We start from the raw sequence: 13996 nt of genomic DNA, 5'->3' as shown, positions 1-13996 counted from the left end.
ATTCTTAAACTCAGCCATTATCATTCTTAAACTCAGCCATTATCATTCTTAAACTCAGCCATTATCATTCTTAAACTGCACGTGTCGATTTAAAATGTGTCTAGGTTACCATCTGAGGCCATGTCAGTAAAGAATGACATGTTTATTTAAAAAAATGGTCAAGTTGATTGAGTTTGGTTGGCCAAATCAATCAGAAGCCAAGGCATCTTTTTGTTTTTCAATCCAGGCTCAAAAGCAATGACCCAAATAGAATCCATGGATTTGGTTCACATCTTTCTCTTGAGGAATATCCTTGCCAAGTCCCCTTTTCCATGTTTTTTTTACTTCTTTGTATGAGGGGGAGTGTTAAACTCTACCTCGTTTCCTCACAGGTTTCCAAGGTAATATTCAGACTACCTTTGGGTCACCTGAAGGGCAGCCATACCAGTCTACGACCAGAGAATGGGGGGGCTAGGTGGAGTGGTGTGCTGGCAAGGGGTGGAGAGGTGGAGGGGAGGTGGGGTAGGGAGTCGGGTGAAGTCGACCAGCAGTACCTTCTGGGCAGATGGGGCAGCACTCTCCGTCGGGGATTTCTGGGTTGGCGCAGTCGGATGTATCCTCGCAAATCACTTCGTCGCACATGACGCTTCCGCTGTCGCAGACGCAGATCTGGCAAGGCTCTGGTTTCCAAACATCTTTGTCGTTGTACAACTGGCCGTCCAACGTACAGCTACCGAATGTGCCTGCGCAGAACAACAGCAAAGCGTGAGTCATCTGGGTGTCTGTGCGCACCTTTTCAAAGGGTAAGTAACATGAGTGCTAAAATCGATGTCATGATTTTGAGAAGCATGAAATAACCGTAAAATTGATTTCGAACACAGACGAAGAATCACAAACAAATCGAAAAACAAATAACAAAACACACAGCAAATACATAATTTAATCTCGACACAATCTGCAAACTGAAGAAGGTATTCATGGATCAAGTCAACCATTGCCTCGTTTATACTTTTGTACCATAAATTACTGTGAAGAGCAGGGAGCCTTGACACAAACTCATGCAATTGCCGAGCCTCTAAATAAGTGCCAAGCCATTGTGAGAATTTAAATTAAGGAAAAACATATGCATATTCAACATTTTTATAACGTAAATATAATCTAAGGAAAATAACTGTCTTTTTCAGAAAGCGAGAAAAAACGAAGACCATTTAATTGGGAGGAGTTGTGCCTAATTATAGAGGTTAAGACAAACCCTTGCAATATCAAATTCAACCGCATGGTGGCGCCCCACAACCATAATATGATTTTGAGTCATAATGCCGCAGCTCCGGCTTGCGACTGAAGGATGTCTAGACTGCTGCAAAGCAGACGTAAGAAATTCCGTTCAACTGTGCCATATAGAACAGATGACATATTTCCACCAAAAGATAAAATGAAATAGGAAAATGATAACTGACAAAACCGAAGGTTTCCAACATATGTTGTCAGACAAACTATACGATTATATATGAATTCAAATTGTTAAATCTTAATACTATTCTTTTTTTTCTCGAAAGACCCTTGATGATGACATCCAGATGTTAAAATCGTCTTTATGCAAACTTTTAGGCCTATAAATCTTCAGCAGAGAAACAGACATAGGCCAATAAGATCGAGTTTTTTTCTCCCTATAGACAGCAGTTTCTATTCCAAGAGTAAACGACCAGGATCTTTAGAAAAAAGAAAAGTCCAGTGATTTGTCAAATTGTTTGATCTATGGTGTGCCTCCATCCCTTCTGCATCCCAGGAGAAGCGCGTTCACGCTGACTGCAGCTGCGAGAATTTCCTCGCTCCAGGACATCAGTCGTGCACGAGCGACAGGCGCTGAGAACATGTAATGGCACGCAGAAGCGCACTCGGAGCCTCTCAGGGGAAAGAAAGGCAAAATCCATCACGTAACGCCAAAAGTAGTGGGGGTACATGGAGAGACGGAAAAAAGTTCTGATGCTTATCAAGCCACGTTTATGTTTATAAAAAAAAAACTTTAGCACACCTTTTCCGATTTCAAGCGCATTTCCCCCCTCAAGGTTTCTCCTTAGTTTCTGTCCAGCATCATTTCTAAAGCGCGTAACAAAAGATATACTCACTCTCGTCCTCCTCTCCTTGCGCTCTCACCAAAAGTACTGCTGCGGCGAGCAACAGCCCTAACCGAATATCCACAAAGCTGAACATGACTAAATATTAGTCATGTAGACTCTTTGAGGCAAGGGGAATCCTGTTTTTTCTTCAGCACCAATCATGCACGGTAGGGTCCGGTCTGTACAACTCCAATCCAGACCCTAGCAGAAACTCCCTACTGCTTAAACAAACGGGTGGCCTAGGCTTTTATATGCCAATGTTTTGGGGAGGTGCTGCGCGCGTACCAGATAACTTCTACATGTACAAGTCAAAAGTCCCTCCTTCGCCAAGTCATGAGGCCGCCTTTAAACATGTCGAGCAACTCCGTACACTCCGCACAACGTGGACATTTTTACATCAAATCAGAGCTAATGAGGATTCTTTCTAGACAAGAATGGACACATCTGCAAAAATCCAAAAGGCAGCGATGGATATATAACTTTTAAAGATCGCTTTTCTGCGGATATCGTTATTTTATGCAATCATATCGAAGTAATGTTAATATTAAACATTTAATGAGACAAAATAATGATATGGTCTTTTGGGACATTTATTTACAACTATTGCACGCGTTGATGACGTTTCTCTTTAACGCATCATATTTTTTCTCAAAGCGGTCAGATAAACTTTGGTATGTTGTTCTCTTGAAGGGATTTCGTTCTGATTGTTTATAGGCAGGTGACTGTACTGGTGCAAAATGATAATTCGTTTGTATCGAACTTAATCTACCGTAAAGGAGATTTTAGGATGTATTCGATGGCCAAGAAAAAGGTGCAATTGGTGCACGCTATTGTTTCGTTGGTTTTAGGCAATCTGATAATTTGTCTTAATTAGTGTGATACATGTGGCCACAGCAGAACTGAGACAAACTTAAATTGCATTCAGATTAATCCCCTCTTCCTAGTAAGGACATTTTCAGGATGATCTCATAAACTGTGATTCAATGGGTAAAGCCAGTAACAAAATCATTCTGTCTTAGCATTGATTCTGAGGTGTCTTTGCAAGTGAATCATGCATACATTATATTTTATTTATGACTTTGCAGTCAGGTGAATGGCATTGCATCCCTTTTGGCCCTAAATGATCTTATTCACAGTCATGTGTGGCTCTGTATGATAAGGCAAATGGGACCGAATCCCTGAGGTAAACCAGGTGTCTGTCTGAACCATGTTTCACATTCCCACACTGTTCTCACCACCAGGTGACTGAGGAAGCAGGCAAAGACCTTGTTTGGTCACCAGGTTACACACAACAGAGTGGAATCACTCAACAGTTTTGAAATAAAACAAACATATTTAAAAGCAGTTATGTAATTGTGGCATACACATTGTCTCCATAGTTACAAGAGATCATCCGCATGTCAATTACCACTAATGTGTCGCTGTAAAATAAGAAGCATGCTTGCTTGCGTGGAGAAAAGACAGTCTGAGTTGAGTGTGTGTGTGTGTGTGTGTGTGTGTGTGTGTGTGTGTGAGTGTGTGTGTGTGTGAGAGAGAGAGAGAGAGAGAGAGAGAGAGAGAGAGATAGCTCATAGACACGTTGCAACTCTGAGGATTTCAATGTCGTGTACACGTTGCAACCTCAACCGCCATGGCCCTGCCTGACATCCCTCAGTGTGTGTGTGTGCGCGCGCGCGCGGATGCGTGCGTGGGTTTCTGTCACTTGTCCAGCAAACGTGTCTCTCATTTGGCTTTTTATAGCACGGGCCGATTTGATCCACTAACATAAAAGTCAGACATGGGAAGCTCTCCACACCATCCTGTAGCACTCAACCACAGGCTACCTGAATTGAGTGCATGTATGCACGCGCACACAGCTCATTATTTCCCAAAGTGATTTGTTACACTAAAAATAGTCCATTTAATGTACATGTTTGATTCTTATTTTTTTTCATCTGCAATAATTCACTCGTCAGACTCTTCAAAGTGGAGTCAGCACTGCAGCCAGATCATTTCAGTTTCATGAATGTCAGTTCTGTGTGGGGTGTTCTCTCTTTCTCTCTCTCTCTCTTTCTCTCTTCTCTCTCTCTCTCTCTTCTTTTTACTGGCTGTCTCTGCTCCTTACACCTGTGACAATGGTTGATGAAGGAGTACAGATGGTCTGTGATTATCTTTTTAAAGCTGTACTCATTGGGGTGAGTAAAAGCCACACATGTGTCTGGTGCCAAAGCACAGATAGGCCCCATGTCATTGGGCCCATAATACACTGGGGCACCAGGGGAACAGACCAACTGCATTGGCTCTGGGGTGGATACTCACTGAACACTGAAATCTCAGGAACCAATCATAACCATTTATCCAATATTGGGCGGGTTTTATACCATAGACAGGAGAAGAGCGTCATTTTTGTACAGATTTTTGTATGGAGGCAGCTTTTGCTCATTTGCTGACTGCATCAATATTAAATGACACAGACGTGTATTTTCTTTGAAAGTGAATAAACTGCTTTTAAAGCCTTTGTTGTCAAGGAAGATGTGTTTGCAGTACTTCCAAAAGGATTCTTTTTAGAGTTTTTAAAAAAACGTAAACTTAAGTTTAAATTCACCACAGGTTATGTCCCTTGGAAAAAGAAAGTGATATGACCCAGACTCGTTCTCAATTGAGAGTTGGTCTGGTGTTGGCCGAGCTAGACCTTCACAGCACACGTCACGTTTCATGAGGTGGGAAAGAAGAGGAGGGGAAATGAAGGTGGAAATTGAACTGAAATGACATCACAGCTTTCAGTCTGGGGCTAAAAGCTGAGATGTGTTAGGGAGAAGTTCTTGAAAGTTTTCAAATAGTTTTCTTCGACTTTGACACACACACAAATGGTCTGTCTGAGGTTGTAGTTTTTTGGAAATGAAGGTCACGAGACTGTTCTAGCACTACTGTTTAAATTGAAGAATTTAACAAAAATGTTCTAAACATATTGTCATTTTATCTATATAGCACATTTTAAAGAACAAAGTTACTTTAGATTTAAAAGTCATATACCTCTGTTCACCAAAAGTGAGTGCACCTGTTTTTTGGGGGGATCTGTTTGGAGGACACTGTAATCCAAGCAGAGAGGAAGTGACACCTGTTTGGCACCTGCCAATCATCTCACTGACCCCACCCCCCTCTGATGTGGAAAAGGCTGGAACAAGCGTACCTAAGCTCCCAGGTGTCATGAAGGTCTTTGATAACTCAATGTCTCTGGGGTTGGTTTCCACAGTCTTCTCCTCCGCGCTAGACGAACAGTGCATGTACTATGTGTGTGTGTGTGTGTGTGTGTGTGTGTGTGTGTGTGTGTGTGTGTGTGTGTGGAGGGGGAGGTCTAGATGGATAGATGCATAGTAAGTACTAACATTTAATTCATTCATTCATTCATTCATTCATCCATCCATTCATTCATGCATTACAATGTTAAAGTTAAAAATGGTCAAAGGATCATAATGGATACATTTAAGCAATTCCTGACATTTCATTTCAGAATGTTTTAAAGTTTTGTTCACTGCAACATGAGTGTATACATGTACCAGTAGTTGAAGCCCCCATGGAATGTACACAAAGCCACGACAGTGATGTGTTTGCCAGAGCTCCAAAACACAGCACACTGCTACTCACCCACCCTGACTAAAAGAGCCGTGGGTGTCCCTCAAGCACCCAACCAACCAACCAATGCCCAGACCCAATCACTTCACAACCAACCAACCAACCAATGACCAGACCCAATCACTTCACAACCAACCAACCAACCAATGACCAGACCCAATCACTTCACAACCAACCAACCAATGCCCAGACCCAATCACTTCACAACCAACCAACCAACCAATGACCAGACCCAATCACTTCACAACCAACCAACCAACCAATGACCAGACCCAATCACTTCACAACCAACCAACCAATGCCCAGACCCAATCACTTCACAACCAACCAACCAATGCCCAGACCCAATCACTTCACAACCAACCAACCAACCAATGCCCAGACCCAATCACTTCACAACCAACCAACCAACCAATGCCCAGACCCCAATCACTTCACAACCAACCAACCAACCAATACCCAGACCCAATCACTTCACAAGCAACCAACCAACCAATGCCCAGACCCAATCACTTCACAACCAACCAACCAACCAATGCCCAGACCACAATCACTTCACAACAAACCAACCAACCAATGACCAGACCCAATCACTTCATAACCAACTAACCAACCAATGCCCAGACCCAATCACTTCACAACCAACTAACCAACCAATGCCCAGACCCCAATTACTTCACAACCAACTAACCAACCAATACCCAGACCCAATCACTTCACAACCAACTAACCAACCAATGCCCAGACCCAATGACTTCACAACCAACCAATGACCAGACCCAATCACTTCACAACAAACCAACCAATGCCCAGACCCAATCACTTCACAACCAACCAACCAACCAATGCCCAGACCCAATCACTTCACAATCAACCAACCAACCAATGCCCAGACCCCAATCACTTCACAACCAACCAACCAACCAATGCCCAGACCCAATCACTTCACAACCAACCAACCAACCAATGACCAGACCCAATCACTTCACAACCAACCAACCAATGACCAGACCCAATCACTTCACAACCAACCAACCAATGCCCAGACCCAATCACTTCACAACCAACCAACCAACCAATGCCCAGACCCCAATCACTTCACAACCAACCAACCAACCAATGCCCAGACCCAATCACTTCAAACCAACCAACCAACCAATGCCCAGACCACAATCACTTCACAACCAACCAACCAACCAATGACCAGACCCAATCACTTCACAACCAACTAACCAACCAATGCCCAGACCCAATCACTTCACAACCAACTAACCAACCAATGCCCAGACCCCAATTACTTCACAACCAACTAACCAACCAATACCCAGACCCAATCACTTCACAACCAACTAACCAACCAATGCCCAGACCCAATGACTTCACAACCAACCAATGACCAGACCCAATCACTTCACAACAAACCAACCAATGCCCAGACCCAATCACTTCACAACCAACCAACCAATGCCCATACCCAATCACTTCACAATCAACCAACCAACCAATGCCCAGACCCCAATCACTTCACAACCAACCAACCAACCAATGCCCAGACCCAATCACTTCACAACCAACCAACCAACCAATGACCAGACCCAATCACTTCACAACCAACCAACCAATTCACTTCACAACCAACCAACCAACCAATGACCAGACCCAATCACTTCACAACCAACCAACCAACCAATGACCAGACCCAATCACTTCACAACCAACCAACCAACCAATGCCCAGACCCAATCACTTCACAACCAACTAACCAACCAATACCCAGACCCAATCACTTCACAACCAACTAACCAACCAATGCCCAGACCCCAATCACTTCACAACCCCAGACCCAATCACTTCACAACCAACTAACCAACCAATGACCAGACCCCAATCACTTCACAACCAACCAACCAACGCCAAGACCCAATTACTTCACAACCAACCAATGCCCAGACCCAATCACTTCACAACCAACTGTAGAAATCTGGAGTATTTCTGTATGTATTCTGATGTGTTCATCTGTGTTACTTTTGTGTTACTTTTGTGTGTAGTAGAGACGTGGAGAGGTGGATGCCATTGTTTCACTCCCTAGTTCTAATCTTTAGGCGCCTGTGTGGCTACACCTAGGATTTACCATCAGAAAGGTCAGACTGCCATATTGCATACAGTTGTTCATGGCCTTAGTGATAGCATGGACAGAATAAGATATCACCTTGTTATTCTGTTTTCAGGGCTAGTACTTTTCCATCTTCCTATTATTTTTGAGCTATGGCTGGTACCTTTCACGTTGGCATGATTTACGTTGATATGATTTTAGTATAACAGGCTTTGTCTCAGGTTTGGACTTCGAGACAGATCGAGGAAGCGACTCGGGGAGCATCTTATGCCAAGACGCTCAACAGCAGCCCGCTTCCACTAACTACCACACCTGTTAGACTCTGTACAGTTTTACTGTTTGAGACTTAGCCTGTACTCAGTTAGTGAGTGTTTTGATCACCGATCCTGATCCAGCCGTCAAGCTTTATTGACCATCTTCAATACAGACATCAGAACTAAAACACAATGCAAAACGATTGTGAATCTAACACAACCAACCAACCAATGCCCAGACCCAATCACTTCACAACTTGGCCAAGTATACTGACACATAGAAAGAACCGGTCAGGACATGAACAAAGAAAAAAGTAACAAAATAAGTGAGATTTTAGAACACATTGGTACATGCTTATTTGACAGTATTTTTTTTGTTTTACACCAGTTGGCTGATTGATCTATTAGTGGAAAAAGGAATGGTAATTGAATTTTAGAACTGACTTCATATATGAGCTATTGAAGACAGACAGACAATGCTGTTGGAGTATCTCTACATTTCTTATGATGTTGAATACAGTAAGTCTACTGCTGCTTAGTGCGTCCACTTCAGCAGATTTCTCCACCTGAACTGTCTCAGTGTCTTGACAACTCTTATTCAGAGGAAATCACACAGATTCTGTAGATCCCCCCTCTAGCATGATAATCATGACGGCCGGTTCAGACCGCCACCGTGGCGAGTGCGTAGTGTAGCGTAGCGTAGCGTGTCTGTTCCATGGCTGCTGCGTCGCGTTTCATGTGAGCATTCATATCAGAAATGTCTCTGAGGCAGCGCTGCTGCAGCCAGTCTGCCCATTAAAACATCTCTTCACTGTCTCTTTTGGCTGAAAACCATTCCAACACACTTGCCTCTCGTGAAAATATAGATCCACCCCCCCCCCCCACAAACACCTTCCCTCTAGCATTATAATCATCAATGGATGAGAGAATGAGAGAGGTAGTGTTGCAGGAAGTGTGAAGCACGTAGAGGAAGACAGGCCAGTAGCGGGAGGGATTAAGGCGGAACAGGGAGCAGGGCTGGGCTGAAATAGAAGTGGTCATTTTCTGTGCTTGGGTTGGACTGGGAGCTTAGTAAGGTGTGGCTTTGTGGTTGCTGCATGTCTGCTAGGGTTCAGACGGTTGGCCGGAGGGGGGAGAAGTATGGTAGCTCAGACTTTAGGCCCAGTGGAATAACCAGACCTTTGGAACTACTGACCAAAGATTCTAGAGCACTCTACACTAAAATCTTTGTTACTGACCATCAGAGAGATGGTTCTGCTGATCATGTCCAAACTTCTTTGTGACATTACAGAATGGAGAACCTATAGAGTTCGGGATTGTGTTGTAAAATCACAAAGAATTGTGGGAATCACGGTAACGGCGGCTAATGTACAGATAGAAATCCAATGGGCTAGGCATGACTTACGTCAAATAGACCTCTTTTTTCGCTCTTGACAGGTTCAACATGGAATCACAAATGTTGGCTAACATGAATAGGATCTCTGTGGATATATAACTATGTCTGTTTTACCCAGTGGATGTAAAGCAACTTAATATGAGTGTTTGTATGGGCAGTAGTAAGTTACAGCTTCGTAACATCAGTAAACAAAGTCATGTTAACTCAATGCTACACAGCCTAAAGAACAGAAGCCGATCTACAGCATTTAATGGTATTTATTTTATTTAAGTAACACGCCATTGCCTTCTTGTACATCTCGTCGTTGTGAAGAAGCTCACATTAGCTTATATCAACGTCCATTTGTTTGTCTTATCTCCTCTTGACGCTAACTACTTTCTCATTAGTAATCGTTGTATTTTCCTTTAGCGTACCAGGAAAATGGCCGTTGCTACCCAAACATGACGTAGTCGCCCGAACTCTATTCGACCAGTAAGTGATGATGCAATAATGGGCTGATCATTCTCTTTTCGGGTCCAACGGCTTTCAGAGTTGCTTGTTTTTCTCTATAGACAGTAAAATAAACGATTTTTTCCGCTATTCAGAGTTGCCTTTAAGAAAATTGTCATCCTACTACTCACTTGTTGCTGCAACCTGATAAAATCCTTTTTTTCACAGAAGCCTGCACGTAACCCTTGATTATATCATCTGGCTTTACAGCTACAGTAATTACAATAAGTTAAGCGATTTTTTTTAGCCTCAATAAAATGGAGGTGATGGTGACAAGGTTTACAAGTTGCGAAAACCAGCTTGCTGTGCTAGTAAACGTTTTTTGACGAAAAAGATGTTGGGTCTGTGACTTCGGACTTAACCAGATAGTGCATCTAAAGATAAGAGATGAAAAGTGCACATGATAAAGTTAAAGTTTACTGGTATTTAGCAGATGCGTTTGTCCAAAGCAACACGGTCTCACAATGGCAGGTTCGGGAATCAAACCCAGACGGTGACATTACTGCGACACAGCACTGGTCAAAACTTTGTATATTCTTTTTTTTGTATACAATCTTGAGATAAGCAATGCTAAAAACAACATCGAAGCACTGGACAAAACTTTGTTGTATACACACTTGAGTGTAGCTATGCTAAAAATGGCATATCTCATGTCACTCATTATTAAATGTGAAAATGGCATTCCATATCTCATGTCACGACCCATTTCATTTTGAGGGTGTCATGTCACAAGGACCCCTTCACAAATTGTGCCCTTGTACTAGGGCGGTGGTAGCATGGTGGTTAACCCTTAAAGGTGTACCGTCACACCGGTGTGACGGGAATGTTGGAAAATGAACGTTCTAAAGAATATCTGGGTTCATTGAATTCAACATAGAATTTTAGAACCTTGAATTGTAGAACGGAATCTTATGTTTTTGAACATGTTAGAATGTTCAAAAACCCACACTGCTGGTCTGGCATGCAGGTGCCAGAAAATGTGTGGGTTCAATTCCTGGCTTCCACTGTTTTGCCTTTGAGCAAGGCACTTAACCCTAAGTGGCTCCGGCACAATGGCCATGTAATATAATACATATGTAAGTTGCTTTGGATAAAAGCATCTGCTAAATGTAAGTGTACTTATTTTTATAACTACTTTTACCCAAAGTGTTGATTATCACTATTGTATTCACTATTGCTCTACCAGCTGAGTCACAGGAACCTTTTAGTTGTTCTGTTGGGGAACCTTTTAGTTGTTCTCATGAGGAACCCAAATAGAAGTTAGGAACTCCTCTGATGCGGATCCTGGACTTTTGTGTGTTCCCTCTTTCCTTTTGGGTTTCGTTTTTGTAGCGCTATTAATTCAAATGGGCAAAGGCTTTTCATTACAGTTTTCTTGCTAACGGTCCTTTCACTTTCCCATAAAGAAAATGATTCTTTTTTCTGATGGTTCATATCATAGCCCAAAAGATATCCAGTTCAATTGCCTGCTTTTTCATGGTGACATCCCTAAATATTTCAAGGTTTTGTTTGTCTGGTCTGGTCTGATCTGTATTGATTGTGATTGTACTAAAAACTATTGTTACCCACATAGGCTATATTGTTAAATAGTTAGATGGGATTAGCTATGTGCCTGGTGTGTATGTGGTATCTTCCTGCCTAAAGTGATTTGTGTGAACGAATGTAGTTGAAAGTGAGACTTGTTCCGCCCGCCCCCAAACACAACATACACACACACACCATGTCTTGTTTTTTCTTCTGTCAGGGTCAATGGTTTTGGACATGATTTATGCATCATTTCCCCCTCCCACAAATGTAACTCTTGCCCCCTATGCCTCTCCCTTTTCTCCTCCTCTCTGTCCTCTTCAGCTCTCTTTCTCCTGGTCTTACAGGCACTAGTGCAGAAAGCATGCCTGTGTAGATAAATACATTTGCTGAAAACAATCACAGCATACCGATTATGCTTAGATTGATTACAAAACTAAGATGGCCTCCTATGGTGCGCTCTGCTGCTGGTACTGCTGCAGGTGGTGGTGGTGGTGGTGCTGGTGGTGCTGGAGGAGAAGTGGAGGCCTGACGAACGTTTTCCTGACTTCACTCCAGAGAGAAATTCCAGAATCACCGCTCTGCGCTTCTCAGCGCTCCCCTTAAGGAGAAGGCCTCTGGCTTTAGAAAAAAAAAATGCTCCAGCGATATAAATCTCCCAGCGGAGCGTCCGATGGAAGACTAAAGAAAGGCTGCACTCTGGAACTGTGGGTAATCCGCACATCACAGCAGCGTCCCCTTCACATAAACACAAACACACACACACACACATACACACATACACACACACACACACACACACACACACACACACACACACTCATACACACATACACACACACACACACATACACACACACCCCTCTCTTTCTCTGTTCCTGCCCCCCCACACACACACACACACTTTTCTCTCTCAGTCTCCCTGTCCCTTTCTTCTCTCCTACACAAGCTCTCTCTCTCTCTTTCTCTCTCTGTCTCTTGCACCTTCAGGCTGCTCACCTGAGCACAGAGGTCAAAAGTCAAGTTAAGAGTCTGACAGGAGACAGCAGGATAAAATTCCACCTGGGGTGTGGACATTAGGGCCTTACCTCCTCCCTCCCTCACACTATCTGTCTCCAGATCTCTCAATCCTCCCGTATTTCCAGGTATTTTAGTTTTCTTTGCTATGGAGCCCCACGAGTGACCATTGCAAAAAAAAATGTTTTTTGAATAAATCGTGCTAACGGCCACTCACAGCTTTCCTGCTATCTTCCCATTTTAATGTTTTCCTGCCAATGTCCCGCATTTCTAACCTTTTATAACTTTAGCCCTTGTTAACCAGACCTATCAGTTTCTGTAGTAATGTTTTCCACATAAATTTCTTCTGAGCGAATCTAGAGTGGCATAATTGAACTTAAAGCAACACTAAAGCACTTTTCCTCTGTCAGATGCACGCTATTTGTTTATCCATTTGTTTTATGAAAGTATGATGTATTGCGACATCAGAAGCAAGTCAAATTTGTATTTTTTAATGTCTTATTCCATCGAACTACAGATCCGCTACCCGATCTGGCAAACTTACATAGTGCGGTTATAGCCGATAGAGGGCTGCGAAAGCGAATGCAGAAGTGCCGTTCACCCTGTTAGGAGTTGATGAACCACTGAAACCATTTTGGCAACATTATTTTAAGGTACAAAAAACTCTTTGGTGTTGCTTTAACTATGTGGTTGGTGTGAGAACACATGTGATCCCTGAGCGGTAAATCTAAATATGATTACGTCCTAGTTGCTTACCTTGTGAAACTGGTGGTGCATTACCGTATTTAAGTGATTTGGGTTGCAAAGTGTCTCTTATTTTGTGGAGGGGTCCCACAAACCTCCCTTTATTTTCATATCAAAATGTTGACAGCTCTGCTTTAGTTTTAAAGGTCCACAATGGTGGCAAAAGTTGTTGATATTAGAGGTCAACAGCAAGTGAAATTAAACTCTTTCTGGCTCTGTAAATGGGAAACAAACAACATGCTCCAAACAATCAGAACATTGCATCAAGAGTACTGAAGGGAGGGGCATTATTTAAATGGCTGAGTTCAAATATCAACAATATTTCACCACAATTACGGACCATGGACTGTACCTTAAGGCCAGGGTTTAGACACTGTACTCAGTCACACCCATAATGGCACATTCATACTGGCTCTGAGTTTAAGTCTGAAAGTGAAGACTGATGTGGCACCAGTGGTTTACCATACAGTCTGGATTAATAGTTTGGGCTCAAAGTGCTTGTATTTGGGACAGGACAGGATTTTTAATCCCTTTCACTCAAAAAATGTGCACAGCAAACGCGGGAAATGCTCGGAGTAAACACGAAAGGAGCAGAATATAACAGAATATAACAGAAGATGCCGTTACTGATGCTCCACTGGAAATAAACGTGCTCGCTGAAGAGCCTTCTGGGGCATATAGTCCATTGATTATTTAAAACTGTATGAATATTTAATTTTTAAGGAAAAATAATTAATTATTTTGATCAGTG

General features: G+C 42.7%; 1 protein-coding gene across 1 annotated transcript in view; it reads right to left on the bottom strand.

Moving 5' to 3' along the window:
- The window catches only part of col1a1b (collagen, type I, alpha 1b), a 28955-nt gene extending 26629 nt beyond the window's left edge, over positions 1-2326 (bottom strand). Inside the window, exons 1-2 of the mRNA XM_048232600.1 lie at positions 2106-2326; positions 534-722 (exon numbers count right to left, since the gene is read on the bottom strand). Coding sequence (XP_048088557.1) covers positions 534-722; positions 2106-2190 — 274 coding nt within the window. The 5' untranslated portion in view covers positions 2191-2326. The remainder of the gene's footprint in view (positions 1-533; positions 723-2105) is intronic.
- Between the last annotated feature and the right edge of the window lie 11670 nt (positions 2327-13996).

This window comes from Alosa alosa, chromosome 22 (genome assembly GCF_017589495.1).
Source record: "Alosa alosa isolate M-15738 ecotype Scorff River chromosome 22, AALO_Geno_1.1, whole genome shotgun sequence".
Taxonomy (NCBI): Eukaryota; Metazoa; Chordata; class Actinopteri; order Clupeiformes; family Clupeidae; genus Alosa; species Alosa alosa.
The sequence above is the reverse complement of the archived record's forward strand: the minus strand, read 5'-3'. Positions and strand labels throughout refer to the sequence as shown.